At 65.5% G+C, this 27,448-nt stretch overlaps 1 protein-coding gene across 5 annotated transcripts in view; it reads left to right on the top strand.

Annotated features, from left to right (window-relative positions):
* Positions 1 to 1,427: 1,427 nt before the first annotated feature.
* Positions 1,428 to 27,448, top strand: part of INTS1 (integrator complex subunit 1) — a 28,482-nt gene continuing 2,461 nt past the window's right edge. The window contains exons 1-42 of one of the 5 annotated variants that reach the window (XM_032605790.1): positions 1,428 to 1,765; positions 2,348 to 2,638; positions 4,907 to 5,103; positions 5,192 to 5,329; positions 5,577 to 5,736; positions 5,882 to 5,987; positions 6,077 to 6,269; positions 6,354 to 6,499; positions 6,594 to 6,735; positions 6,963 to 7,139; positions 7,697 to 7,805; positions 8,407 to 8,527; positions 8,955 to 9,032; positions 9,637 to 9,794; positions 10,430 to 10,526; positions 12,776 to 12,867; positions 13,047 to 13,107; positions 13,954 to 14,151; positions 14,427 to 14,556; positions 14,814 to 14,993; positions 15,086 to 15,235; positions 15,625 to 15,804; positions 15,883 to 15,987; positions 16,963 to 17,130; positions 17,206 to 17,317; positions 18,213 to 18,374; positions 19,002 to 19,148; positions 19,448 to 19,546; positions 19,791 to 19,915; positions 20,279 to 20,533; positions 21,030 to 21,189; positions 21,430 to 21,570; positions 21,736 to 21,910; positions 22,000 to 22,126; positions 22,853 to 22,983; positions 23,475 to 23,562; positions 23,655 to 23,881; positions 24,100 to 24,223; positions 25,166 to 25,299; positions 25,687 to 25,879; positions 26,376 to 26,503; positions 26,743 to 26,855. In XM_032605790.1, coding sequence (XP_032461681.1) covers positions 1,708 to 1,765; positions 2,348 to 2,638; positions 4,907 to 5,103; positions 5,192 to 5,329; positions 5,577 to 5,736; positions 5,882 to 5,987; positions 6,077 to 6,269; positions 6,354 to 6,499; positions 6,594 to 6,735; positions 6,963 to 7,139; positions 7,697 to 7,805; positions 8,407 to 8,527; positions 8,955 to 9,032; positions 9,637 to 9,794; positions 10,430 to 10,526; positions 12,776 to 12,867; positions 13,047 to 13,107; positions 13,954 to 14,151; positions 14,427 to 14,556; positions 14,814 to 14,993; positions 15,086 to 15,235; positions 15,625 to 15,804; positions 15,883 to 15,987; positions 16,963 to 17,130; positions 17,206 to 17,317; positions 18,213 to 18,374; positions 19,002 to 19,148; positions 19,448 to 19,546; positions 19,791 to 19,915; positions 20,279 to 20,533; positions 21,030 to 21,189; positions 21,430 to 21,570; positions 21,736 to 21,910; positions 22,000 to 22,126; positions 22,853 to 22,983; positions 23,475 to 23,562; positions 23,655 to 23,881; positions 24,100 to 24,223; positions 25,166 to 25,299; positions 25,687 to 25,879; positions 26,376 to 26,503; positions 26,743 to 26,855 — 6,076 coding nt within the window. In that variant the 5' untranslated portion in view covers positions 1,428 to 1,707. Of the gene's footprint in view, positions 1,766 to 2,347; positions 2,639 to 4,906; positions 5,104 to 5,191; positions 5,330 to 5,576; positions 5,737 to 5,881; positions 5,988 to 6,076; positions 6,270 to 6,353; positions 6,500 to 6,593; positions 6,736 to 6,962; positions 7,140 to 7,696; positions 7,806 to 8,406; positions 8,528 to 8,954; positions 9,033 to 9,636; positions 9,795 to 10,429; positions 10,527 to 12,775; positions 12,868 to 13,046; positions 13,108 to 13,953; positions 14,152 to 14,426; positions 14,557 to 14,813; positions 14,994 to 15,085; positions 15,236 to 15,624; positions 15,805 to 15,882; positions 15,988 to 16,962; positions 17,131 to 17,205; positions 17,318 to 18,212; positions 18,375 to 19,001; positions 19,149 to 19,447; positions 19,547 to 19,790; positions 19,916 to 20,278; positions 20,534 to 21,029; positions 21,190 to 21,429; positions 21,571 to 21,735; positions 21,911 to 21,999; positions 22,127 to 22,852; positions 22,984 to 23,474; positions 23,563 to 23,654; positions 23,882 to 24,099; positions 24,224 to 25,165; positions 25,300 to 25,686; positions 25,880 to 26,254; positions 26,504 to 26,742; positions 26,856 to 27,448 lie in introns of those variants that run through there. The other 4 variants (XM_032605791.1, XM_032605793.1, XM_032605792.1 and 1 more) reach the window with 4 other exon arrangements.

Raw genomic sequence — 27,448 nt, forward strand, 5'->3', positions numbered from 1 at the left:
TTCTTGATTTGATAATTGTACTGTTGTTGTTACATAACAGAATGTCTTATTTTTAGAAAATATACACTCAAGAATTTAGGAGTTAAGGGGACTCTTCTGCAATTCTTAAATAATTCAGGGAAAAAAATCCGAACGGAGAGAAGTGAATAAATCAACGATAGTAAGATGTGAACCTTTAGGGTACAGGGTGAGGGATATATGGGAATTCTTTGTACTATTCTTCCAAATTTTCCATAAGTTTGAAATTATGTCCCCAAAAGGTTTTTTAAACCTTAGTGACCTACAATAGTAACAATCGCGGTTTTGCTCGTCTGCAATTTGGGCAGGGCTGTCTCTGCTCCACGCTGCGATGGGTGGGAGAGCTTCCAAGATGGCGCGCTATCTTGGCTGGTGGCTGGTGGGGGCTTCAGGGTGGAGAGAGGACGAGGAACACATTCCCGAAGTCGGGCCCTTCTGCACGCCAGGCTGCAGGCAAGCACGGCCTGAGCTCTTGGTCCGAGTCTCAGTGGCTTGAGGTCGGTGAGGCCGCCTGCCCTAATGCCTCCGGTGGCCTCTGGCCCGCGAGCGTCACGCCCAGACATCACGTCACCGGCTGCGAGTTTTCACCTGGGCCCGGCCCCTCCTTCTCCCTTTAAAACGCAGCGCTTTCCCCGCCGCAGTCGTTACTGAGTAAAATCCATTTCACAGCTTTGGCCCACGTCCGGCTTCGTTTGTCTGCGATGCTGCCTTTCTGACGCACTTGCTCTGTTGGGACCACCTTGCCCTTCGCGCAGGGACCCCGCTCCGCTCTGCAGGGACCCATCAGGGCTGCCCTCGAGGGAGGCTGCCCGCTGCAAGTGGCGGGGTGCAGAGCCCCGGGACGACATGAAGACCCCCAGTAAGAAGAGGACGCGAGGGTCTGAGCATGGACCCCAAATCCTCTGCCACTGAGCAGACCTGGTGAATATCACCGTGACCCACTGCGCAGGCCGGCAAACTGAGGCTGATGGATGCCCTCCGCGCTGCTCTGATGAGGGCCTGGCCTCACCTGGGCCCCCGCTCTTCTGCCGGCTTTGCCCACTCGCGGCTGCTGGGCTCCCTTCTGGACCCCACCAGGGGACCCAGAACCTGCCCTTTTACCCACAAATGGGAGAGGACTCTAAAGTTCCAGCACGTATGGGTTAGCATCCGAGGCCACCCTTCCTGTCTGTCTGTCCTTGGGCACGTCACTTTCTAAGGTCAGCCTCACCTGCAGGAGGGGGTGACAGCGTCCGCCTCGCCAGGTAGATATCAGCGGCTGCGAGGCCCCGCCGGCCTCCCGCCGCCAGAGAGCGCTGCAGGCTCCGCGGACCCTCTCGCTTCCTCGCCGTCCCCCCAACCCCGCCGCGCAGTTTTGCTGCCGGGTGTTCCGGAAGTCGGGCTCCGAGGGCAGCATCCGGTTCCGGGGCGGCCGGGGCGGTGGCGGGGAGCCGGTGCGATGGGCCATCACTAGGAGTGATTGGGCAGCGGCTGCCGGCGAGATACACCCTCCCGGGGTCCGAGGCGGGGAGGCGGGGTCGCGCGGCCCCTTCGGGAGTGGCTGAGCGCTGCGGGGCTGGCCGTTCGCCCCGAACCCCAACCCCGGACGGTGGATCCGAATGAATGGGCGAACGGCGGACGACTGACTTGCGCTGGTCTTCTCCGGAGTGAGGCGTCGGCAGCGAGCGGCGGCGAAGGGACGGGGACAGAATGAACCGGGCCAAGCCCACCACCGTCCGCAGGCCCAGCGCTGCGGCCAAGCCTTCGGGTGCGCGACCTCTCCCGGCGGCGCGGCTTCGGGGCTTCCGGCCTGGCTCCTCTGTCGGGTCGCGGCTTCGTTTACTCCGAGCCGAACGCGGTTTCCAGGAATGGGGTCTCGAAGGGCAGCCCTTGGTCCCGGCGGCTCTGGGAGTCGCGAGCCGGGAGGAGGGGGCAGCACAAACACAGTGGCTAAAAGCAGGCTGGAGCCAGACTGGCCTCAGCCCCGCGCTTTGCCACTCCAAGCTGTGTGGCCTTGGGCACGTTACTTAACCTCTCTGTGCCTGGTTGTCCTCAGCTGTAAAGTGAGAGTAACGCTGCCTGTTCCAGAAACTCGTTGAGGGTTAAGGGGACTGACACTTGTCCACAAGAGGTGGCCTGGTCTGTAGTAAGCTCTGTGTGGCTGGCTGTCGTTGCTTCCGTCATACGGTCCCAGCTCTGCCGTGGACTTGCTGGGTGACTGGTTTCTTGCCTCCCCCAGCCCTTGTTTAATCCCCTCGGAAATCACAGGAGGTTGGAGTTGGTCTCGGACACCCTTTCCACCTCGGCCACTGTGTGAAGGTGCCCGTTTCTCCATGTCTCTTCTCTGCAGGGCACCCTCCTCCAGGAGACTTCATTGCTCTGGGCTCGAAGGGTCAGGCCACTGAATCGAAAACGGCATCCACCCTGCTGAAGCCTGCCCCTTCCAGCCTGCCCTCGGAGCGCAAGCGGGATGCTGCGGCTGCTCTGGCGGGCGCCTCGGCCCTGACCGGGCTCACCAAGCGCCCAAAACTCTCCTCCACACCCCCTCTGAGTGCCCTGGGACGCCTGGCTGAGGCCGCAGTGGCAGAGAAACGTGCTATCTCTCCCTCGATTAAGGAACCGTCTGTGGTCCCGATTGAAGGTAAAGTCAGCCCCTGACGTCCCCCAGAGGATGTAGCCCACGCCTTGTCTGTGCACCAGGGGTTTGGAACGGCCACTTCTGGCTTAGCACTGTAGGTGGAGTGTAGGTTCTTTGGAGAATGGAGGCCAGGAGTCATCTGCAAGTTTGTTTTTCAAAGCACCTCTCGTAAGGGTGCCTTCACCCCACTGTGCTTCAGATTCTGTGACAGCGATGGGAAGTGCTTGTGTCGCTCAGGGCAAGACGGCACAGGTAGATCTGGGGCCCGAATGGGCTGCTGCCACGTAGCGGGAGCAGCGTTGATGGCGCGCGTCCCGGTGGCCTTCTCTGTGAAGCAGACAGGGCACGTGCCAGGGCCTCCTGGATTGGAAAGCCTTGTACGGATTTCCATTGTCCCAGCTCCGGGGGCGGAGCTGGTGTGAGGCTGATGCACTCCTGGGGGCCGCCAGCGCCTGCCCTCTGGGAACGGGCTCGCTCCACGGTGACGGGCTCTGCTCTGAGCATGGGGGGTACAGGGCAGCGCACCCAGACAGGTGCTGTTCTCGTAGCCTGTACGTCTCGTGAGGACCGCTCTCCCCCCGGGACGAGGAGGTTTGTGCTGCCTCCTCCTTTCTCCCGGCTCCTGACAATGAAGGCCTTACCTCCCTGCTCTTATTTTCTTAGCTGGAAAGGTAACACGACAGCATTAAAGACAGATTATAGCTGATCCACAAGCCCGCTGTTTACACGAAAGCTTTTAATTTTGTGTGCCCCTAACGTTCCCTTACTTTTCTGTACCATCTTTCCGTTGATTATTTCTAGTGGCCCCACGAGGCCCTGTAGATCAGGTCTGTTAAACATCACACCAGTCCCAGGTGTTGAGCGTACAGGTGCTCACGGGACAGCGTCCGGAGAGGGAAGGCCCATCAGGGAACCGGAGCGTGAAACTGAGCCTGAAAGGCTGGATGGGATCTTAACAGGCAGTGCAGGCTGTTGGAGGAGAAACCACTGAGGGGAGGCCCGCGTCCTGGAGCGGGACCTGTGCTTGGGGAACGGGGCACGCAGTGGCCAGAGCCGAGGCGGAGGACGGGGCTGGAGCAGTGCTTTGGGAGCTGAGTCAGACCCTCGGTTCAGGGCCCTCCGCTGGTGGCTGGTGCCCGTCAGGCCTGGAAGCGCTTGCGGGGCCGAGTCCTGACTCAGGCCACGGTCGTCTGCGCTGCTGGCTGTGCTTCGGTATTGTTTTACCATTGCGTGACTCCCAGAAAAGGTGGCTTTGAAGGTTGGATGGAATACGATTCTGAAAAGCACGTCCAGAACGATAACGTATTTTACAAACACCTTTAGCAGAACGGAGAAAAGGCTGACTTGAGCTACTTGTAGCATGTGGTGCTTGGAACATCTCCACGGCCAGGACGTTCCGTAGCTCTGGTCCATCTTTCCTGCCTATTTGTCATTTTCCCCGGCACACAGAAGGCACTCAGGGGCTACTGTTGAATTCTCTGTCTTCAGTGCAGTTAAGTTAGAAATCAGTAACAACGCCTCCTTCCATTGTTTGGGTATCCAAAAACACAATCCTAAAAAACCCCTTGGGTCAGAGAAGATATCGTAATGGAAGTGAGAAAATAGGTAGAACGCAACAGTCACAAACGCAGCGCAGAGCAAACATGGGTTGGAGCCGAAGCCCAGCTGAGAGGGACCCTCAGAGGAGCGTGGACTCAAGTGCGGGCAGGGGCTGTGCCGGAGCTGCGGTTCCCGTCGGAGAAGGAAGGTGGGGGACAGAGGACGCGCGCACGGAAGTGAAGAGGAAAGGGGTGGAGAGCAGAGCAGAGGGCAGCTGTGTAGGAAGAGGTTCGAAGCCCCCAGTGGGTTCCTTGCAAAGACAGAGCAGAAAAGCCTCTGCGGGACAGACCCAGGGAGGGACGGCAAAGAAGCGGCCACGACAGAAGAGAAGGAAGGCTGTGGGTGCATCGTGCTGGCTAACTTAAAAGCTTAGGAAAAATGTCCAACTTGTAGGAAAGTAGGTGTCTCAAGAACAGATCACCCTTGGGTAGCCGTGTGGGTGTGGCGAGAGGGCCGTGGTGGCACCTGGCTAAGGCCGACCCTTCGTGGTCTTGGTCGTTCCCGCGGGTCGGGGCAGCATCTGCCCGGCGTCGGCCTCCTGGGAGACCGGCTCAGCCCTGAGACCCTCGCCGGCCGGTCTCTGGTGGTTGGCCCAGTCAGCCCGTGGCCTGGGGCCCCCGCGAGCCTCTGCGCGGAGCTGCCTGCCTGACAGGGCCCCGTCTCCCCCGCCAGTCCCGCCTGCGGTGCTGCTGGATGAGATCGAGGCGGCCGAGCTGGAGGGCAACGACGACAGGCTGGAGGGAGTGCTGTGCGGGGCCGTGAAGCAGCTGAAGGTCACGCGGGCCAAGCCGGACAGCACCCTGTACCTGAGCCTCATGTACCTGGCCAAGATCAAGCCCAACATCTTCGCCACGGAGGGGGTCATCGAGGTGAGGGCCGGGCGTCCCCTCCTCCATCCTGGGAAGGGGCAGGTGGAGGCAAGATGGGCCTCCCCGGCCACCACGCCGTCTCTTGCAGGCTCTGTGCAGCCTCCTGCGGCGGGACGCCTCCATCAACTTCAAGGCCAAGGGGAACAGCCTGGTGTCCGTGCTGGCCTGCAGCCTCCTCATGGCCGCGTACGAGGAGGATGAGAACTGGCCCGAGATCTTTGTCAAGGTGAGTGGGCCTCTCCCAGGAGGTCGCCGCTGCGGTGAAGGGGGCACAGGGCCGTGGGAGGTGGGCTGCGCCGCTGGAGCCCCGGGGCGAGAGAGGGGCAATTGAACGCGTTCTTCCTGGAGGGCTGTGTCTGGCGGCCCTGCTCCTGTCCGCTGGGGCCCTGGGGAAGCACCCGGCTCGCTCGTTCCCGCGGCGCCGCTGGGACGTGGCAGAGGGCAGGCAGGAGGTGCAGGCCTCGTCCTCACAGGTGTACATCGAAGACTCTCTGGGGGAGCGGATCTGGGTGGACAGCCCGCACTGCAAGACCTTTGTGGACAACATCCAGACGGCCTTTAACACCAAGATGCCCCCCAAGAGTGTGCTGCTGCAGGGGGAGGCGGGGCGCAGCGGAGGGGAACTCAGTGCCGGTGAGAGAGGCTGGGCGGCCGGGCCGGGGTTCCCCGCGGGAGGGGCCGGGGCGGTTCGCCTCCCTCCGCGGCGCCAGGCACCACCGGGGGCGTGGGTGCCTGAGGGCCAGCTGGGCGCACGTATCCATGAGCCGCTCGTGTGCAGGGAGCAGCCCCCACCCCTCCCTCACAGAGGAGGAGGACAGCCAGACGGAGCTGCTGATCGCGGAGGAGAAGCTCAGCCCGGATCAGGAGGGCCAGCCCATGCCCAGGTAGGTGCACTGCGCGCCCCGCCCTGCCAGGCCCCGCCCCGCGGAGGGCCCGCGCGCCGCCTTCCCGCCCGCCTGCCTTCCCCCCTCTGGCCTAGGTACGAGGAGCTGGCGGAGAGCGTGGAGGAGTACGTCCTCGACGTGCTACGCGACCAGCTCACCCGGCGGCAGCCCATCGACAGCGTCTCGCGGAACCTGCTGCGGCTGCTCACCTCCACCTGCGGCTACAAGGAGGTGCGGCTGATGGCGGTGCAGAAGCTGGAGATGTGGCTGCAGAACCCCAAGGTGAGGGGCGCCGTGCGCGCGGGGCCCTGCCGGCGGGCCAGGCCGCGGGGCTGACGCGTCGCCCCCGCCCCGGCCGCCCCACAGCTGACGCGGCCGGCCCAGGACCTGCTCATGTCCGTGTGCATGAACTGCGGCACGCACGGCCCCGAGGACGTGGACGTCATCTCCCACCTGATCAAGATCCGCCTGAAGCCCAAGGTCCTGCTCAACCACTACACGCTCTGCGTCAGGTGCGCCCGGCGGGGGGGCGCGGGGCGGGGGGCGCGGGGCGGGGGGCGGCAGGCGGGGGCCGCCCAGCCACTCCGGCGCTTGGCCCGCGTCCAGGGAGCTGCTGAACGCGCACAGGGACAACCTGGGCACCACCATCAAGTTCGTGATCTTCAACGAGCTCTCCAACGCCCGGAACCCGAACAACATGCAGACCCTGTACGCCGTGCTGCAACACAGCTCTGCCCAGGCGCCCAAGGTGCGAGCCTGGCGTGGCCTCGCGCCCACGACTCCCGCCCCGCGCCCGGCGTGGTGCCAAGCCGTGTGCGAGAGGCTCGGGGGTGGGGGGGCGGGGGGCCGGGCCTGGGCGTGCAGCGGGAGCTGGCGGGGGCCTCGTCCGGGGGCTCCGGGAAGACCTCCCGCAGCCTGGTGAGGACGGAAGCTGGCGGGCGGCCCCGGCAGCTGCTGGCGCTCTCTGTCCCCCAGTTCCTGGCCATGGTGTTCCAGGACCTGCTGACCAACAAGGACGACTACCTGCGGGCCTCGCGGGCCCTGCTGCGCGAGATCATCAAGCAGACGAAGCACGAGATCAACTTCCAGGCCTTCTGCCTGGGGCTCATGCAGGAGCGCAAGGAGCCCCAGTACCTGGACATGGAGTTCAAGGTGGGCGGCCCCCAGGCCCGTGCGGGTTGCCTAGTGCTCGGGTCCCGCCCAGCGGTTTCCCCTGCGCTGTCCGGAGTGCACCTGGCTGTGATTGGTGCCCCGTGTGCACGGTGGCCCATCCCGGAGGCAGCGGGGGCTGCATCCTGCGAGGTCCAAGGAGGGACTGGCCGGGTGCCCCCAGGGGAGCCGGTGACCTCGGGGCTGGGGCAGCCAGGGCGACGCAGATGGTGCACAGAGGGCCGTAGATTTTGGGGTGTTTGGGGGCAGCGGGAGGTGCCGCTGGAGAGCAGGACTTGGGGCCGGGGGTGGAGGGTCTTGAGTGCCATGTGGGCAGGTCGGCAGACAGCCCACGGGGTGGTCCTCTTCTCGGGAGGGCGGGCTTCGTCCAGCTCTGTTGGCTGAGCCTCCTCCCTGCCTGTGGCCCGGCCTGGCCTTGCTGCTGGCCGGTTCTTGGTCCCAAGGCCTCCTTCCGTCCAGCGTCCTCCTGTCCCGGTGGCTCGTGTGCCCAGGACCTGGGCAAGGGATGCAGACCCCGCTGAGCTGGGCTGTGCTTGCAGGAGCGCTTTGTGGTGCACATCACAGACGTGCTGGCCGTGTCCATGATGCTGGGCATCACGGCCCAGGTGAAGGAGGCCGGCATCGCCTGGGACAAAGGAGAGAAAAAGAGTAAGGCTCCGGGCCTGGCAATGGTGGGTGCTTCCGCGGCTGTAGGCCGTCCCCGAGGCCCAGGCAGGGAGCGGGAAGGGGCGCTCCCACGGCACAGCTCCGAGAGACCGAGGGAGCTTGTGGAACCTGCTGGTTCCTGTTCCTCCCATCTGGGCTGAGAACACCAGCTCCTGGTCCAGGCCCGTTCTCTGCTTGGATGGTTTGTTCACGTGGATCCTGGTGCCGTTGTGAAGGCATTTCGGGCTCGTGGCCCTTGGGCCAGGGGTAGGTGGGGAAGCAGGGCGGTGGTGTTCGGGTCAGCCGGCTTTGGTTCATGGCTGATCCTGGGGAGGCCTGGCTGCACAGGCCCCTTAAGCGATTGGCTGGAAGGACACTTGGAACCTGAGGGTTTCAGTTCCCCGAGTTGCCCTGGGCCTGTGAGGGTGGTCAGGTGTTCACTGAACCTTATCCTAGCCGAGTTCCCCACTCCGTCTCCGGTCTGCCTTCCTCACCTGCAGACGGTGCGGAATGCTTGTGCCGCCCAGGCCTCCTTCCTGCGCCTGGCCTTGAGCTAGACCCTCTGGCTGCCGTGCGGGCTCTGTAACTGTCTTGTACCCCGCAGACCTGGAGGTGCTGCGCTCCTTCCAGAACCAGATCGCCGCAATCCAGCGGGACGCCGTCTGGTGGCTGCACACCGTCGTCCCCTCCATCAGCAAGCTCGCCCCCAAGGACTACGTGCACTGGTACGGCCGCTGCTCTTCTGCTCGGGATGAGCAGCCACTCCCTGGTCTGACTGGTGACGAGTGACAGGGCTCACCTCATAGGTGACAGGCCACCGGCTCGCACTAGCCTCTTAGGAACCAGAGGGGCTGGTGGGCAGCAGCCGACCCTTGTGTGGTGTCAGGGCCTCGGGCAGAGCCTTCTCCTACAAGGGGAGGTGGGGTCCCGTCTGACCAGGGTTGGGAGCCCCCTGCTGGGGGGCTCTGTCACCTGCCAGCCGCCCAGGCCTTATTGGGGGGTGGCTGGAGGCCCTCCAGAGGTGCCATGGGGCTGCCGAGCTCAAGAATCGGGCGGTCCCTCTGCACGTGCGGCTTCGCAGCCCGTGGGGGCTGACAGGGTTGGCGGGGGGCCCTGTCTACTCCAACCCTGATGCCTCTCTCCACCCTGCAGCCTTCACAAGGTGCTCTTCACAGAGCAGCCCGAGACCTACTACAAATGGGACAACTGGCCACCCGAGAGTGACCGCAAGTGAGCACGCCTTCCGGCCCTGGGCCACGAGGGCTGCCCAGGCCAGGCTCACTGAAGCCAGCCCAGAGACTGCCTGGTCTTGGTCAGGGTCACCGTCCCTGTCCCGCCTGGCACACCCTGTGCCGCTTTTCCCAAGGGTGTGGTGTCTCTGCTACATCACCTGCAGCCCTCCCGGGGACTCAGCCGGTGCCTGTGCCCTGGGACTCCCCAGCTCCCTGCCCCTCCTCGCTTCCAAGCAGCTGCACGCGCGTGTTTCCTCCCTCAGCCAGTGTCGTGCTCTGTCCCCTGAGCCTGGGGACACCCTGCCCTGTGCTGACAGGCCACTCCCGTCCGTCCCCACTGTGGGCCCGGTCAGCGTGCTCATCTCACACCCGCCTGTGCTCCACGCCCGTCTCGTGTCACAGCTCGGGGGCTGCGGGACGAGGCTGGGCTCCCTTCACATCCCTCCTCAGGACGGCGGGGCGTGGTCCACAGGGGCATCGGGCACAAGTGGCCACGGGGAGGGTGGGCGGCTGCTCCCTCCTCGCCCGCCGTGGGGGTGGGCGGCCCCGGCGGGTTTGGGGTGGGCTCCCGCCAGCCCAGCCTCTCCCTGCTGTGCCCGCAGCTTCTTCCTCCGCCTCTGCTCAGAGGTTCCCATCCTGGAGGACACGCTGATGCGCATCCTGGTCATCGGGCTGTCACGGGAGCTTCCACTGGGCCCCGCCGATGCCTTGGAGCTGGCCGACCACCTGGTGAAGCGGGCTGCAGCCGTGCAGGCCGACGGTGAGGGCCTCGGGCTTTGTCCCGCCCCCTGTGGGTGACGGCCTCCTGCCACTGGGCTCCACCCCCGCTGCTGACCTCATGGGCATCGGACATCAGGCTGTGCGTGTGTCTTGGACGGCACCCTAGTCCTTAGGCTAATTCTGGAGCTCACCCTGGACTTGTGCCCATTCCCATGTGGTTGAACTTCGGCAGGAGTGTGTGTCTCTCGCCTCTTTAACGGGCCACTGCGGTGGCCTTGTGCAGAGCAGTCCCTGTTCTAGAGCGTACGTGTGTCCCGTTGCCGATGGGCCTGGAGCGGACCCTTCAGTGTGGCGGGGCTCGCTGCCTCCCCGGGGGCTCTGCCCTGGCGCTTCTGCTCCAGAAACGGGCGTGGTCGCGTCTCGGCCCTGCCCCGAGCCCAGCGGCGCTGTGCTGCCCACGGTCCTGCCTGCTCCCCTCCAGCTCGGGTGCCACGTGGTGGAGACGGGCCCCGGCTCCCCAGGCCAGCTCACGCTGGCTGTGTGTCATTGCATCCTGCCGTGTGCCCGTGTCGTCCCCGGCCCCTGCTGCCCCGTCTCCTCGCTCTCTGATGTCCACAGCCTGAGTCTGGGCCTGGACATCCACCGAGTGAGCCGTGTGTGGTTTCTGGTTTTCAGATGTGGAAGTGCTGAAGGTGGAGAGGATCCAGCTGATCGACGCTGTTCTGAACCTGTGCACCTACCATCACCCGGAGAACATCCAGCTCCCGCCTGGGTAAGGCTCCAGGGGCCTGTCCACAGACTCCCACGAGGCTGGGCCGTGCGGCGAACGACCCAAGGCCTGGTTGACTGCCGTCACCTGGGTCTCTGACCTGCTCCCTTTTTGGTCTTTGTCACTTAGATGCTTGTTTCCTGCGTGTGAACACGTTCACGGTGTTTTCTAGGCAGCAGTGAGCTCGTGCTGTTTCCTTAAGCCGCTTGACTGAGATACGGCTCTCATTTCTCATAGGTTTCACTCGTCTAAAGTTTGTGATTTGGTGCTTTTAGTACATTCGTGGGGTTGTGCAGCCATTGCCAGCCTAACTTTAGAACCACGTCCCCTTAAGGAACCTGTTCCCGCCAACTGTGGCTCCCCGTCCCCCCGCCCCCAAACCCACAGGCCTTAGACCCCACGAATCAACTCTGTCCCTGTGGATTGGACGTTTTCGGACACTTTATGTAAACAGAGTCATAAAGCGCGTGGTCCTGTGTGGCTGGCTCCTTGCACTGAGCGCCACGTGTGCGGGGTCCCTCCGACTTTTAGTTTTTGCCCCTGTACTCTGTCCCTCCCTGTGGCCAAGCGCAGGCACTGCGTTTTGTTGATCTGTCTGCTGGTTGACGCCCACTTAGGTTGTTTCCACTGTTGTTAACCATGCTGCTGGCAACTCCACGGATACGTTTTTGTGAGGATGTATGTTTTCAGTTCTCGCGAGGATACCCAGGAGTAGAATTGCTGGGTCACGTGTTTAACCTTTTGTGGAACCACCAGACTTTCCCACAGCGGCTGCACCGTTTCACTTTCCCAGCAGAGGGTCCGAGGGTTCCTGTTTCTCCACATCTTTGCTGAGACTGATGGTCCATCTTTTTATTTTAGTCGTTTTAGTGGGTGTGAAGTGGCATCTCATTTCGGCTTTTTTTCTTTTTTGGCCGCAGCATGTGGGATCTTGGTTCCCTGACCAGGGATCAGACCTGTGCCCCCTGCAGTGGAAGTGCAGAGCCCTAACCAGTGGACCGCCAGGGAAGTCCCTCATTTTGGCTTTGATTTCCATTTCTGTAATCGCTAGTGACATCGAGCAGCTTTTCACGTGCTTGTGGCTGTTTGAACACCTTCTTTGGAGAGATGTCTATCTGAGTCCTTTGCCCAGTTTTAACTGGGTTGTTTGAATATTTGTTGTTGGATTGTGAGGGCTCTTTATAGGTTCTGGAGTGAGACCCTTAACACACCTATAATTTGTAGATATTTCCCTTCTTAGTGCCGTTTGAGACACAAAAGCTTTTTAATCCTGATAGGGTGCAGTTCATTTTTCTTCGGTTTCTTGGGTCTTCGTGTCACGCGTAAGAAACCATTGCCTCATCTAAGGTGTCAAAGATCTATTCCTGTGTTTTCTCCTGAGAGTTTTATGGTTTTAGCCTTAACGTTTAGATCTGTTATCCAGTTTGAATTTATTTTTGTATACGGTGTGAGGTGCGGCTCTGACTTCATTGTTTCATGCGGATGAATCATTGTCCTTTATGGGTAACCAGTTGACCTTAAACATACAGGTTTATTTCTGGATCCTCAGTTCTGTTCCATTGACCTAGATGCCTGTCCTCACGCCCACACTTCTGTCTTCATTACTGTAACTTTGTGCTGGGTTTTGAAATTGGGAAGTGTGGGTCCTCCAATTTTATTCTTTTTCAACATTATTTTGGCTTTTCTGGGTCTTCGCGTTTCCATGTGAATTTTAGGGTCATCTGGTCAATTTCCACAAAAAAGCCAACCAGGATTGTGGGGGGACTGTGTCCAAGCTGTAGACGAGTTTGGGGAGTGTTGCCAAGTCATCATATCAGATTTATTTCATTTTTCCTAACAGCTTCTTAGCTGCTTTCGGTCGCATCATCTGAAAGGACTGTTATTACGATAGCACGATGTGTTGCTTTTGAAAGTTATGGTTACGCGTTGACGGATACTGGGGTGTTTTCTGGTTTTCTGACGCAGAGAATGACAACAGTAGTTAGCACTTTCCCCTGTTCCCGCGCTGTAGGGTGGGAGGCCAAGGCTGAGGGAAGTAGGGCACGTGTCCCGGAGCCCAGGGCTGGGGTGTGGGCCTGAGCGGTGTGCTGGATACAGCCATGCACATCCTGGGGCTGCAAGTCCCAGAGAGGAGTTACTGAGGCTCCAGTGCTGACGTTCGGGTCTGTGAAGCGGCTGCCGCCATGGCCTGGACCCGTTCCCGTCCAGGACCTCCTGGCCCGAGGCTGAGCCATCGACACCTTGCGTCCCAGGTACCAGCCTCCGAACCTCGCCATCTCCACCCTCTACTGGAAGGCGTGGCCCCTACTGCTGGTCATCGCCGCGTTCAACCCAGAGAACATCGGTGAGCCCCCTCTGGCCAGCCGTGGTCCCCTGGGCCGGTGTTGACCTTTCCCTCTTCTGGGCGTCCTGCATGTCGGGACCTGGAGCAGAGCCTGGCTGGGCACTGGAGGATGGGCGTGGGAGGGGGTGGGTCTTCGGCCGGGAGTCCCAGCTACCACCTGCTGTCGCCTTGCTCCCTAGGCCTGGCCGCCTGGGAGGAGTACCCCACACTGAAGATGCTCATGGAGATGGTGATGACCAAGTAAGTGGCTTGCCGCTCTGGGACCGGGAGGGCGGGCCCACCGGTGCTACGCTGGGAGCGGGGCGCGCTGGGCCTCCCGCTGCTCTGCGGTCTCCCTACTCTGCGCGGCTGCCCCCTCGCTGGACTGGGGGCAGTGGGATCAAGCGACGCCATGTGCTGTGGGGCCCTGGGCCCTCCTGGGCGGCACGCGTGTGTGTGCTGTGCTCCTGCAGCGGGGATGGGTGCAGCCTGCCGGCGCACTCGGGGGCAGCGAGGGTCGCCGCGGGACGCTGGCTGAGGTGGAGCGGAGCCTGAGGCCGTGGCGTGTGGGAACCGTGGGGTCTGGGTGCGGCCCGAGGCTGCACCTGTCCGGGCCGTCCTGTGGCTGTCTCAGGAAGCTAGGTTAGATTTTGAACACGTGACAGGAGTCCAGCTGTTTGTGCCCCCAGAAAGCCACGTGTGTCTTTGAAGCCGTGAGTCAGCCTGGGGTGCCCTGTGTGCCCTGGGCCACCTGGCCTGTTGGAAAGGGTCCAGGGGTCCCATGTGGCCATCCCGGGCAGACGCCGCTCGGGTCCAGGATCCTGACACGTTGGCTGATTTTGGAGGCACCAGCACTCAGCTGTGTGGGAAGAGAGGGTGGCCGGCTGTGGGCTCTGAGGGCTGCCCGCCTCCCTCATGGGGGTCTGACTGTGACCATGTTGCCGACGCTTCCCCCCCTCCCCCCCGGGTCCCTTCCACAGCCTGACGGCTCGAGCTGGGCCTGGGCGAGGGACGCCGCCCTAAGTTCTGACCCCCGACCCTGAGCGCCGCCTGGTGGCAGCCAGCCTCTGGTGGCCCAGCGACAGGTTCCTCCTGCTTGGTCCCCAGCAATTACTCGTACCCACCGTGCACCCTGACGGACGAGGAGACCCGGACTGAGATGGTCACCCGAGAGCTGCAGGTCTCGCAGCGAGAGAAGCAGGAGATCCTGGCGTTCGAGGGGCACCTGGCCGCTGCGTCCACCAAGCAGACCATCACTGAGAGCAGCAGCCTGCTGCTGTCCCAGCTCACCAGCCTTGAGCCCCAGTATGCGCGGCGCGGAGCTCGGGCCGGGCCCGGGCTGGCAGGGGCGGGCGGGGGTGCCGCGTCCTGGCCGCTGTCCTGGTCCTCCGCGCGGCTGGGCGATGGTGGAGCCGAGAGCCCCCCGTGGCTGGGCCAGGAGGGGAGGGACCGCGGGCCTCGGGGAAGACGGGCAGCTGCCCACAGGTGGGAGGCAGGCGGCCCCGCCCTCACCCGGCACTGTCGACTGGGGAGCAGTGCGCTTGCGGCTTCGACACGCTTGGGTCATGTGGAACTTTCAGAGGGCCGCCCCGGAGGCCTCCCCCTCACGTCCTGGATCAGGTGAAAGGCCTCAACCAGTCCCTCCGCCTCGGGCACCTGCTGTGTCGGAGCCGGAACCCGGACTTCCTCCTCAACATCATCCAGAGGCAGGTGAGTCCCGCTGTGGTCTGGGAGAGGAGGCTGGCTGCAGGCGGGCGGGCGGGGAACCTTCTAGGGGCGTCAGTGCGCTGCGGCGTTAGCTGAGACCGTGGCCAGAAGAGGGCACACCCGGAGACAGGGCTGCATGGCGACGGGCTCCCGGGCACACACAGGGCCGCCTCGGGAGTCCTCGCTGGGGGCGGGCAGGTGGGTCGGGGGGCCGCGGCAGGCTTAGCCGGAAGAAGCCGTGCGGCTGCCGCCCCGCCCAGGCTTCCTCCCAGTCCATGCCCTGGCTGGCCGACCTGGTGCAGTCCAGCGAGGGCTCCCTGGACGTGCTGCCCGTGCAGTGCCTGTGCGAGTTCCTGCTGCACGACGCTGCCGACGAGCCCGCCTCCGGGGAGGAGGAGGAGGAGGGCGAGAGCAGAGAGCAGAAGGCCAAGAAGCGGCAGGTGGGCGCCCAGCCCCGCCCCAGCCCCGCCCCCGCCCCCCCCCCCCCCCCCCGGCCCTGGAGACCCACCCTGAGGGGCCCCTGTCCCTGCAGAGGCAGCAGAAGCAGCGGCAACTGCTGGGCCGCCTGCAGGACCTGCTGCTGGGCCCCAGGGCCGACGAGCAGACCACGTGTGAGGTGCTGGACTACTTCCTGCGGCGCCTCGGCTCCTCCCAGGTGGCTTCCCGGGTGCTGGCCACGAAGGTGAGGCGGCCGGTCTGACCCGCTCCTCCCCGCGCACCCCTGCTCTCCCCGTTTTTGTTAAGATGGGAATTTTTGCTCACCCAGACTTGTATTCTGGCTGACTCCTGGGCACAGAAAGGCTGCAGTCATGAGCTTCGCAGGGCTCAGAGACCTTTTTCCCCGTGTGGGCCCCCTCCCTGGGTGGTACTGGGAAGCGTCCCGAGAGCAGCTCAGTGGCCGCCTGCCGTGCTTCCCGAGGCGCTGGCGACGGTTTTCCAGGGGAGCCGGCCCGTGCCCCTTCCGCCCCAGGTGAGGTCGCTCCCGGCGCACCACGCCTCTGCCGGGTAGCGGCCCTCGCGCGTGGCTCTGAGGGAGTGGTGGCCCCGAGAACGGCGCGTGTCTGCTTGCAGGGCCTGTCCCTGGTGCTCTCGGAGGGCAGCCTGCGTGACGGGGAGGAGAAGGAGCCCCCCACGGAGGAGGACTCGGGCGACACGGACGCGCTGCAGGGCTACCAATGGCTGCTGCGAGACCTGCCCAGGCTGCCTCTGTTCGACAGCGTCAGGACCACCACCGCCCTGGCGCTGCAGCAGGTGAGGGGCCGCGGGGCGGGCGGCGGGCTGCACTGCCGGGCATGCGCTCACACGCCCTCCCTCCCCCCCACTCCCCAGGCCATCCACATGGAGACGGACCCGCAGACCATCAGTGCCTACCTGGTCTACCTGTCCCAGCACACGCCCGTGGAGGAGCAGAGCCAGCACAGCGACCTGGCCCTGGTGAGGGGGGCAGGGCTGGGGGACACCGACCAGACCAGTCAGGATGCAGGGCCAGCAGGGCCACACCTCGGCTGTGGGCTCTGAGCGCCCAGCTGCCTTGCCGGTGACCCTCTGTCCGGAGCAGGGGTCGAGGGCAGGAGCCCCCAGTGCCCTTGTGATCATCCAGGCCTGGTCGCCTCTGTGGCTCTGGGCTGGGGGAGGCGTGGCTTGGCCAACCCAGGAGGCCAAGGGGCAGGAGGCCAGCCCAGGAGTCTGCGGCTGGGGCCTGCATCCCGCTCCCTGCTGGGGAGGCCCTGTGAGCTGAGCACATGCCCGTTTTCTACTTCGTCTTCCTCTCTTCCGGCCGTCTTTCTTCTGACCTTGCTCCCCTGTTAGCGTGTCAGCTGACAGTGATGGAGGCCCTGGGTCTTTGTAGAATGAGTGAGTGGACGGAGTGAGGGAACGGGCTGAAGACAGAGGTCGGTGGGCGGGGGGATTCTGTCCAAGCCTGGGTTCCTCGTCGAGGGGCTGGACGGTAATAAAAGTCTGGGGCTGGAGGCCTCGCCCTTCTGAGTCTGGTCCAGGGGCCAGCCTGCCCCGCGTCACTGCTGTAGGTTTCAAGTAAACGTGGTGTCCGGCTGTTTGCAGACGGCCTTTCCCTTTGGGTCTTGAGAAGCGTGTGTTACTGTCGCTCGAGGGCAGATGGCGCCGTGCCCCATGCCTCGCGCTCCTCTCCGAGCGAGCGGGGCCGGCCCTCTCCAGGGAGCCTGTCACTTCTTGCTGCCCCTCCCGCCCGCTTGGCACTTGACAGCCCTGCGCGGCTGCGGGGCTCTCCCTGCGCGTGGGCCCTTCCGTCCGTCATCGGCCTGCTGCCCGGTGGCGGGGGGTGGTTGTACAGAGCGGACGTGGCATTGGGGCGGCCTTCCGAGGGGATGGGGCTGTTGGCCAGGCGCGGCTGGAGGGGGCCCCACGCCCTCTGATGCCGCGCTCCCCCAGGACGTGGCCCGGCTCATCGTGGAGCGCTCCACCATCATGTCCCACCTGTTCTCCAAGCGCTCCTGCGGCGCCAGGTCGGACGCCGTGCTGGCCGCCCTGCTCTCCATCTTCTCCCGCCACGTGCAGCGCATGCGCAAGAGCAAGGAGGGCGAGGAGGTCTACAGCTGGGTAAGGCGGGCGGGCGCCCCGGGCCCGGCCCCGTGGCCCTCGCCTCGGCCCGCTCACCGCCTCCTCTCCCTCCAGTCGGAGTCGCAAGACCAGGTCTTCCTGCGCTGGACTAGTGGGGAGACGGCCACCATGCACATCCTGGTGGTCCACGCCATGGTCATCCTCCTGACGCTGGGGCCGCCCCGCGGTGAGCAGCCCGCGGGCGGTGGGGCCTGGGTCTCCCGTGGCGGTGGACCCCCTTCCCTGCCCGTCCTGGGGGCGCACGCGAGAGCCTCCACGTGGCGGGACCCCGTGCACTGCCGACCCTTCCGATCCACAGGCTGGGGTGTCCAGACTCCTTGCCTCCTCAGCCCACACGCTGTCCTGTCGTGAGGTGCACGCGGGTATTGCTGGGCACCTCTGTGCCTGCTCCTCTTTGCACTGTGGTTTCCGGAGGTGGAGGTGTCCACACCGGGCTCTCCAGCCGAGGGGACGCTGGTGCCCAGAGCAGTGAGCCCCAGGTCCTCTCCACAGGCCTGGGGTGTGGCCCTCGGCTCGCTGGCCGTGGGCTGTGTCCAGAGCCGGCTGATCCTCCGGCCTCCTGCAACCTCTCTGCCTGGCAGCCTCTCCTTCCCTCCTCCGTGGCTGACGCTGTGGGCTGCTCTGCCACTTACTTGTGTCCAGGGGAGGCTGGCCTTGTGCCGGCCTGGCCTGCTGGCTGCCCGGGGCTTTGCGCAGCCTGAGCCCTGGAAGGAGCCGGTTTGGCCAAGCCCACAGAGCCCAGAGAGCCTGCTGGCCCCAGCCTCGCACCGTCCCCTGGGCGGCCGGGCCAGCTCTGCACTTCCGTTTCCTCAGCCGAGGCGGGCCGACGCCGCGGTTGTGAGGATTACACAAGTCAACTGTGCAGAGCCTCTGTCGCCGGGCCGCGCTCAGCTCTTGGTAGATTCTCCTCCATCCTCTGAAGCCCCAGTTCGCACCTGTAAACCGAGGACGTGCTGGCCTTGGCCTTCAGCCTTCAGTGCGGCCGGAGCTCCTAGGGTGGCGAGGTCTGGGAAGGCCTCGCTGAGGCGGCCCTGGTGCTTGCCCTGTCGTCTCTCCCGAAGCTGGTGACGGCGAGTTCCAGGCGCTGCTGGACATCTGGTTCCCGGAGAAGAAGCCCCTGCCCACGGCCTTCTTGGTGGACACGTCGGAAGAGGCGCTGCTGCTGCCCGACTGGCTGAAGTTGCGCATGATCCGCTCGGAGGTTCCGCGCCTGGTGGACGCCGGTACGGCTTGGGCGCGGCTCGAGAGGGCAGAACCGGGCCTTGCCTCCTGCTGTGGGCCTGGGTGTGTGTTCTAGCTGTTGCCCGTGAGAGAGGACGGCTCGGGGGCCTCTGGTGGGTTCCGGGGCGTCTGTTATTCAGCAGATGTTTGTGGCGCTGTCAGTGCCCTGACAGGTGCCCGCAGGCCCTTGTGGTCAGGCGGGGAGGCTGAGAGCCTCCAGTGAGAAGTGGTGCTGGAGGAGGAACGAAGAAGACCAAGTGGTCCAGGGATTCGGAGGGGAGGAGGAGGGGCTGGGGCCTCCGAGCTGGTTCTGGGGTGCAGAGTGGCCCCGGGCAGTCCGCAGTGAGGAGGAAGGGCATCCGCCCGTGGTCAGCATGGTATCCAGCAGGGGTGGCAGGCCGGGCAGTTTGGGGGGTGGCTTGGCTTGGGAAGCGCAGCAGGACACACTCAGGGGAGCCTTGACTCTGAGCTGGAGGGAGCGCAGGGCTGGCCCGCAGCCTCAGGACGCAGGGTGGGGGGCCTGAGGACCCAGCAGCCACACTTGGAGCTGCCCTCTGGGCCCTGGGCCCCGCCAGGCCCCGCGGGCCAGGGTCACCAGGTGGCAGTCGCTGAGTGAGAGCCACCCTCAGCCCTGCAGGACCTGGAGCCCCAGCAGCTGCTGCTGTTCGTGCAGTCCTTCGGCATCCCTGTGTCCAGTATGAGCAAACTTCTCCAGTATCTGGACCAGGCGGTGGCCCACGACCCCCAGACCCTGGAGCAGAACATCATGGACAAGAGTGAGAGCCGGGGTCCTCGCCCGAACACCCCGGGCCCGCCGTGGGGCTGCGGTTGGAGAGCCAGGCTGTGGGTGGAGTGGAACAGCCCCAGGGCAGGGACTGCGAGCAGGAGGGTGGAGCTGCGTCCACCCCTCGGGTTGGAGGGTGGAGGGAGCTGCGGGCGCTGCCTGATTCTCTGTGGAAAGAGCCTGTCGCCCAGCTTCCCGGGTCCTGGGGAGGCTTGGAGCTCTGCGGGCACCGTGCGGAGGGCTTCCCTCCTCCCTGGGGGCCCGTGTTTACCTGTGGCTGCCCCCCTGCAGATTACATGGCTCACCTGGTCGAGGTCCAGCACGAGCGAGGGGCGTCCGGAGGCCAGACTTTCCACTCCCTGCTCACAGCCTCCCTGCCCGTCCGGCGAGGTACCCACCCATCCCGGCTCGCACGGCCACTCGGGAAGCGTCTGCTTCTGCCCGGCGTCCGGGCTCCTGCTTATGGGCCCACGGGCGAGGCTGGGGGTCCCGGGGAGAGAGCCCTCTGCAGGGCCTGGGAGCCCGCTCCTCTCTGGGCGGTGGGCCGCCGGGCGAGCCCGGCCGTGGTCGGCATGGTCCCCGCCACAGCTGGCCGTGATGGCCTCTCAGCCGCCCTGCTCTTCCTTCCCTGCAGACAGCACGGAGGCACCGAAACCCAAGAGCAGCCCGGAGCAGCCACCGGGCCAGGGCAGGCCCCGGGCCGTGACACAGGTGCGGGTTCTGGGCCCCGAGGACGACCTGGCCAGCATGCTCCTGCAGGTACGGCCCCCTCTGCCCCGGCCCCTCCTCCCGCCTGGAATCCACAGCCAGGGGTTCCCTGGGCACGTGTGTTCTCGCCCCCTCCTCATGGTGACAGGCGCTGCAGAGCAGCGGTGTGCGCTTTCCATCTTCACGCTTACACGCCCGTATGCGCACGTGTGTGCCTTTCCTGGGCCTGTTGCCATGGGCCTCGTCCCAGTCCTTGGCCCCCACCCCACGCCCCTCAGGAGAGTCTGCTGGGGACCGGGCACGCCAGTGCCAACTGCCGGCAGCCTCTGTGGGGTCGGGGTGTGGGCTGAGAGGAGGGCTCTGGGGAAGGCCCCACCTGGCAGCCGCGTGGTCCTGATGGCTGCCTCTCTCCAGATCTTCCCGCTGAGCCCGAGCCCGCGGTGGCAGAGCTCCAGCGCGCGCCCTGTAGCCCTGGCGCTGCAGCAGGCCCTGGGCCGGGAGCTGGCGCGAGTCCGCCAGGGGAGCCCCGAGGTGCCAGGCGTCGCGGTGCGCCTCCTGCAGGCCCTCGCCACCCTGCTGAACTCCCCGCACGGCGGCGCCCTGGTCATGGTCATGCACCAGAACCACTTCCTCGCCTGCCCTCTGATGCGCCAGCTCTGCCAGTACCAGGTAGGCCCTGGCACGGCCCTGCGCCTCGCTCCCCGAGTCCCCGCGCCCGGGCTCTGCCTCGCGTGGCCAAGGCCCCCGTCCCGTCCCCCAGGCTCGGGGCTCCTGTGGCCAGGCCTGCTCGGGCCCCGGCTGACCGGGTGCCCTGACGCTGTCCCGTGGCCTCAGCTCTTGCCCCTAAGTGAAGAGACGCAGCTTTTGCTGCGGGTCTGGGGGTACGTCCCCTGCTCCTGTGACAGAAGCTTCCCGTGAGCATGTTGGGCTTTCACCACGTCCCCCACCTGGTTTCGGTAGTTTTGCCACGTTCGCCTTACTTGCCCCTGTGCGTGCCCACGTGTGTGCTACCTCCTTGGTCGTTTCTCTCTGAGCCCTGTGAGGACAGGAGGCAGCAGACCCCTCATGGGCTGTGGGTATGGGCGCTGGAGGGGCCCCTGCTGTGGCAGGCGGGATGGTTCCGCCCGGCCCTGGTCCTGTCTGAGCCGTGCTGCGCTGTCCCCAGCGCTGTGTGCCCCAGGACACCGGCTTCTCGTCGCGCTTCCTCAAAGTGCTCGTGCAGACCCTGCAGTGGCTGGACAGCCCCGCCGTGGAGGCCGGGCCTCTGCAGGCCCAGCTCAAGCTGTTTGCCGCCCAGTACTCGGCACGGCGCCGGATCAGCGATGGTGAGGCAGGGTTAATGGTGCCGGCGGGGGTCCTGGGCTCTTGGCCGTCGCGTCGGGGGGACCGGGGCCTTGTTCCCTGATGGGTCCCGGGTGGCATCAGGGTGAGTGGGGCCCAGAGGTTTGGGGGTCGGGGCACTGGGAAGGCCCCCCAGGGGGGAGCGTATGTGTGGGAACCGAGGGGAGTCGCCTGCCCGGCACCCCTGGCAAGAGTCCCGTGGGTCACACAGCGCTCCCCTGCAGTGCGGAGCGGGTTCCTGCACCTGGCAGAGGCCCTGACGTTCCGCGGGGACCCGGAAGTGGTCAGCTCCACCATCCGCGCCATCGCGGCCACCCTCAAGTCTGGGGAGGGGTGTGACGTGGAGCCCGAGCTTATCAGCAAAGGTACTCGAGCCCCGGGCGCCCCAAAGACCCCGCCTCGCCGCCCCGCATACAGGTCCCTCTCCTGGGCGCCCCCAGAACAGGGCCCAGGGGCGGGGCTCTCTGTCCTCGCGTCCGGTGGCCCCCCGAGCTGGAGTGACACAGGGGCCCTCTCTGCCCCACCCTCAGTCCTCCGGGGTCTGGTTGCCGTGAGGTCGCCTCACCTGGAGGAGCTGCTGGCCGCGATCTTCTCCGCTGCCTCCACCTTCCCGGCCTCGGGGCCCGTGTCCGTGGTGAGCTCACTGCTGCTGCAGGAGAAGGGGGAGCCCCCGGCCCTGGGGAAGCAGGACTCTGACGGCTGCAGGTGAGCCGGCGGGGCGGTGGCCGGCTGGGAGGGGGAGCGGGGGGCGGCCCTGGCCGGCCGTGTCTGAGCCCACCCCACCTTCCCTGCAGCCTGGAGGCTGTGTGGCTGGGACCCTGCTCGGGGCTCCTTGTCGACTGGCTGGAGATGCTGGACCCCGAGGTGGTCAGCAGCTGCCCTGACCTGCAGCAGCGGCTGCTGTTCTCCCAGAGCACAAAGGTGGGCCTCGTTCGCGCACGGCGCCCTGGGCCCACAGTCCGCCCGGCAGCCCCAGGGTGGGGTTGGCTCTCTTTCAGTTCCAGCAGATCCGAGGCCAGAGTCTCAGTGGCCAGACAGGTCCCATGTTTCCTCTGAGTGGGTCACCACAACTGGCCAGATCTGGCCACGGAGGCGGGCGGGGGGGTGGGTGGGTTGGTCCTTTGTGGGCTCAGGTCCTCACGGGGCACGAGGCGGTAGGGGGAGTGGAGCTTAGCACCCCGTGACGAGGGGTGGGGTCCTCAGAGGGGTCGGAGCCCACGTCAGGGCTCTGCGGGGGTGGTGGGGTCCCCTAGCTCACCTGGCCGTGGGGAAGGTGAGGAAACGCTGACCAGATGGCCGGGGAGGGGCTGGGCATCCCCTGCCTGTGATCCCGCCGCGTGCTGGTGGGTCTGCGCTTCTGAGAGAGGCGGTCACGCTCCCGCGCCCCCCGCCTGCCCAGGTGTTCCCACCCCCAGGGTTTTGCTCGCGTGTCTCCTGGTCTCTGAGGAGTGGATTCGGTTCAGCCCGCGCTTAATCTGCGGAGTGACCGGCCGGGCTGGGTGGCTTCCCGGGCGGGAGCCTCGGGTCTGCCTCGAAACGGACACCTTCCTCTGCTCTGTGCTGGCACACGTGGGCTGTCACCTGCTGACGCTACCTGGCAGAGCCGTCAGCCCGGCGGGGACCATCCCAGGTTTCCTCCCTCCCCAGGGCAAAGGCCATCCTGGCCCGCAGGTGCCGTCTTTCCGACCCTACCTCTTAGCCCTGCTCACGCACCAGTCCAACTGGTCCACGCTGCACCAGTGTATCCACATCCTGCTGGGCAAGAACCGGGAGCAGAGGTGAGTCCCCCAGACCTCTGTCCCCCACCGGCAGGTCTGTTCCTGCCACAGGCAGCGTGGGCCTTGGGGTGCCATGTGGCAGCCGCCCTGCCCAGACTCCTCCAGGAGCCGAGTTCAGAGGGCAGTGTCGGGGGCCTTGGTGGGAGGGATCTGATCCAGCACCCTTCCCCCGGCGTCCTCAGGAACCGAGGCCCTCTTGCCTGGCCCGGTGTCCCTTCTCTGGGTGACCAGCAGGCAGACAGTCGGCTTCCCTGTCCTCCGGTCGCGTGAATGGCTGGCGTCTGTGCTGTGCTGCGGGGGTGCCAGAGGCCCCTGTGCGCGGCTGCGAGCGTGGGGCGGGGCGGGACCGACCTTAGCTTTGCCACTGTGAGCTGCAGAGGGGTCAGGTGGGGCGGCCCGCGGCCCCTGACAGCTGACCTGGGCCCCACCCCCCGCCTCCCTCTGCCTGGAGACACGCCTGGTGCTCAGCCAGGTCCCCTCGCTTCCTCCAGGTTTGACCCCTCGGCCTCCCTGGACTTCCTCTGGGCCTGCATCCACATTCCTCGAATCTGGCAGGGCAGGGACCAGCGCACCCCTCAGGCAGGTTTTGGGGTGTCCCCCGCCCACAGGGTGGGGTGGCGGGCGGACGTGGCGAGACGCGCCCGGGTCTGACCGGCGGTGCCTGGCTGCAGAAGCGGCGGGAGGAGCTGGTGCTGCGCGTCCAGGCCCCGGAGCTCATCGGCCTGGCGGAGCTGATCCTGGCGGAGGCAGAGGCCAGGAGCCAGGACGGGGACAGCAGCGCCTGCAGCCTTCTCCAGGCCCGCCTGCCCCTGCTGCTCAGCTGCTGCCGCGGTGGTGACGAGGGCGTCAGGAAGGTGACGGCGCACCTGACGAGCTGCATCCAGCAGTGGGCTGACAGGTGAGGGTGCGGGACCCCGGGCTCCGGAGCCCCCGCCTGTCCCCTTGCCCTTGTGCTGGGAGGCCGCCGCTCAGACGTGAGCACCGTGGAAGCGAGCCCAGGCCGCCAGCGGGGGTGGGGTAGGGCCGAGGGGCCTGGCACGCCAGCTCTGCACGCAGTGGGAACAGCGGCTCCCCGGTCCCGTGGCCACCCCGAGTCTGGTCTCTGGTCTCTCGCAGCATGCTGGGCAGGCATTGCCGAGACCTGCTCGTGTACCTCTACCTGCAGCGGCCAGACCTCCGGGTGCCTGTGCCTGGCGTCCTGCTGCACAGCGAAGGGGCCGCCAGCAGCAGCGTCTGCAAGGTAAAGCCCTCCGGGGTCACTGGGGCCGCCTTTGTCCTTCACTTGGAGGTAGAAATGCTAACTTCTCAGGTCTAAAGATAAAACAGGCGCCTGGTGAGTGTCGATGGCACATCTGAGGGCAGAGCCTGCCCTGCCGCCCTCGCCTGTCCGACCTCTCGAAGGGTCTGGAAACGATCTTTTCCTCCTCCAAGAAGTCCTCTGGGTGTGGAGCCGAGGAGAGTGGGTGTCCCCCCTCGTTCCCTGATAAGGGACCGTTGACTGCAACAGGCCGGGTGGTGCGTGTGTGACGGTGTTGCATGCGTCCCAGCACCCCCATCCCTTCCCGGCTGCCTGCCGTGGTGCTGGCCTTTGGCCCAGCGTGGGTCCTCCGTGCGCGGGTCTGCGTGGCATCTGCCTTCACCTCCCTTGGGTGATGGCGGGGGAAGGGGGGTCTGGTGGGCCCCCTGCCCGTGTTCCCTGGGCTGGACCCTGGAGTCGGATCTGCTGCTTGCCCTGCTTCCCGGGACGGGGAGGGAAGTTGATGTTTTTCCAGTTGTGCTTCCTTCCACTTTAGTGTGTTACTTGTTTTGCACTCGTGAAATTATGCTATATCTGTAAGGTTGGTTTTTCTCGTCCAAGCTAACAGGGCTTTTATCCTGTTTGTGCGGAGAGGGTGACCTCACACACCATGTGCTGAGCTTGGCTGGGAGCTCTGGCCACGGCCTCTTGAGCCCCAAGAGCAGCAGAAGGCACTGGGGGAACAGGCGTCTCTGGGTCGCTGCACAGGTCCTTAGGGGCCACACCAGGGCCTTGGGGTCTGGGGGCCTTGGAGCAGGCCGCAGACTGCCCGGGGAGCCCCATCGTAGCCCCTGCGGCGGTGGGCGGCGGACTCGGCGGGGGGCGGACAGGTAGGGTGCGAGGGCTGCAGGCGGCCCCAGCTCTGACCACCCCCGTCCCTCCCAGCTGGACGGCCTCATTCACCGCTTCGTCACCCTCCTCGCGGACACCAGTGACTCCCGGGCGGCCGAGAACCGAGTGGCCGACGCCAACGTGGCCTGTCGGAAGCTGGCTGTGGCCCACCCCATCCTGTTGCTCAGGTACCGCCTGGCCTGTCCCACCTGCAGCCCGAGTGGGCACAGCTCGCTGTCAGGGTGCCCTCCCCGCCCCAGCCTGGAGCGGCTCCCACATCAGGCGTTGCTGTAAGGTGGGCTCTGCGGCTAAGAGCAGGTGGACGGACACCGTGGTGGTGTCGCCACGGGCAGCCAGGGCCTCGGCTGCTTCCTGAGCTGAGTCTCAGGGGTAGGGGCCTGGTGGACGCGGGAGAGGGTGGGTCAGGTGAGTGGCCCAGGACATCACGTGAGGTGGGGGTTAGCGGGCTCTGGGTGGTCTCCAAGTGCAAGTTGATGTCGGCCCTCGGAGCGGGGGGCGGGGAGGGGGGCCGGGGGAGACGGCCCAGGACCACCGAGCGCACACGTCGCCCCCAGGCACCTGCCCATGATCGCCGCCCTCCTGCACGGCCGCAGCCACCTCAACTTCCAGGAGTTCCGGCAGCAGAGCCACCTGACCTTCTTCCTGCACGTGCTGGGCATCCTGGAGCTGCTGCAGCCGCACGTGTTCCAGAGCGAGCACCAGGGGGCGCTGTGGGACTGCCTGCTCTCCTTTCTCCGCCTGCTGCTGGTGGGTGCCCCACCCACCCTCGGGGGCCCGGGCGTCCCCAGTGCCCGGTCCCTCTCCCTGTGCCCCTCTCAGCCGGTGCCCCTGCTCGCCCTGCCTGCTCCCTCCACCATTCTGAGCTCTCCCCATTCAGCTCGTGCCCCTTCTGCTCCCACGACTCTGGCAGCCCCTGTCTTCCTGACCAGGACTGAGGGTCCGTCCCCTTGTCCACCTGTGGCGGCTGGGTGAGGGCACAGCCCTTGGCTGCATCAGGGGCACGGCCAGGCCACCTGCCCGTCTGATAGCTTCACCCGGGGAAGGCCCCCAGCTGCTCACGTGCCTGGGGAGACCCCACGCTCCTCAGGGTTCATGAGGGACGAGGCGACTCCTGACCCTTAGGGACCTTAACGTGCTGCCCGGCAGAGGGCGGCGTCGGCGGTGTCCAGGGCGTGCTGTGAGGCTCCAGGGGGAGCGACGCGGGCAAGACGGGATGCTTCCCCCCTCGCGCTTCCCTCTGCAGAACTACAGGAAGTCCTCCCGCCACCTGGCCCCCTTCATCAGCAAGTTCGTGCAGTTCACCCACAAGTATATCACCTGCAATGCCCCGGCCGCCATCGCCTTCCTGCAGAAACACTCCGACGCGCTCCAGTGAGTGTGCGCGTCTGGCACGGCTCCTCTCCGGCCAGGGTCCCGTCGTGGCGGTGCTCAGGGCTGGGAGCTCCCAAGGGGCGTGCTGGCGGGGATAGACACTGCCCACGGCGCCGGGGCCATTCTGAGCTGGCTTCCTCCTCCCTCGGCCCCCGGGGCACCTCCTGAGCCCCTGCCCACGGGGCCCTGCCTGCCTCCCACCTGTGGCATGGTCCTCACAGAGAACCTTGCTCCCCCAGTGACCTGTCCTTCGACAGCAGTGACCTGGTGATGCTCAAGTCACTCCTGGCGGGGCTGAGCCTTCCCAGCAGGGACGGCAGGGCTGACCGAGGCCTGGACGAAGAGGGCGAGGGTGAGTGGGGCCGGGGCTGCGGGCTGGACTGCCCTGGGCGTCCCTCGGGCATCGTTGGCCCTGGGTCCGTGACACGCGCAAAGCACCGAGTCGTGTTGTGGCCAGCGAGACCTACAGCACCTGCCCTCTGTGGGACCAACCAGGCCCCTCTGTTCTCTGTCCCCGTCCCCACCCTGGGGCCCCTACAGTGGGGCGACCCGGCACCTGCAGCATCGTGTCTAGCGGGCATGCGGTGGATTTGTGAATGGGCCGAGTGCCCGGGGGCCCAGGTCCAGTGCTGGCCCTTCACGGCCATTCTGCCCTGGTTTTGCCAAGTCGCTGGTGTTGAGTGTGACTCTTGGCCGTCCACGGACGCGCCTAGCACAGTGCTCTGCACGCAGGCGCCTTTATTGAGCACCTGCTGTGTGCCAGGGGCAGCAGGGAAGGCCACGCGCAGTGTGGTGGGTGAGAGGCTCGAGAGAGAAGTGCCGCGTCTCCCAGGCAGCTCCCAGCAGGCTCGTCGTTTTAGCACATTTATTGAGTGCCCGTTGTGTACCAGGCACCGTGCTCAGCCCAGGGCAGGGGCCGCACCTTTGGGGGTCTGGTGTGATTCC

The sequence above is a fragment of the Phocoena sinus genome, chromosome 15 (genome assembly GCF_008692025.1).
Source record: "Phocoena sinus isolate mPhoSin1 chromosome 15, mPhoSin1.pri, whole genome shotgun sequence".
NCBI classification, from domain to species: Eukaryota; Metazoa; Chordata; class Mammalia; order Artiodactyla; family Phocoenidae; genus Phocoena; species Phocoena sinus.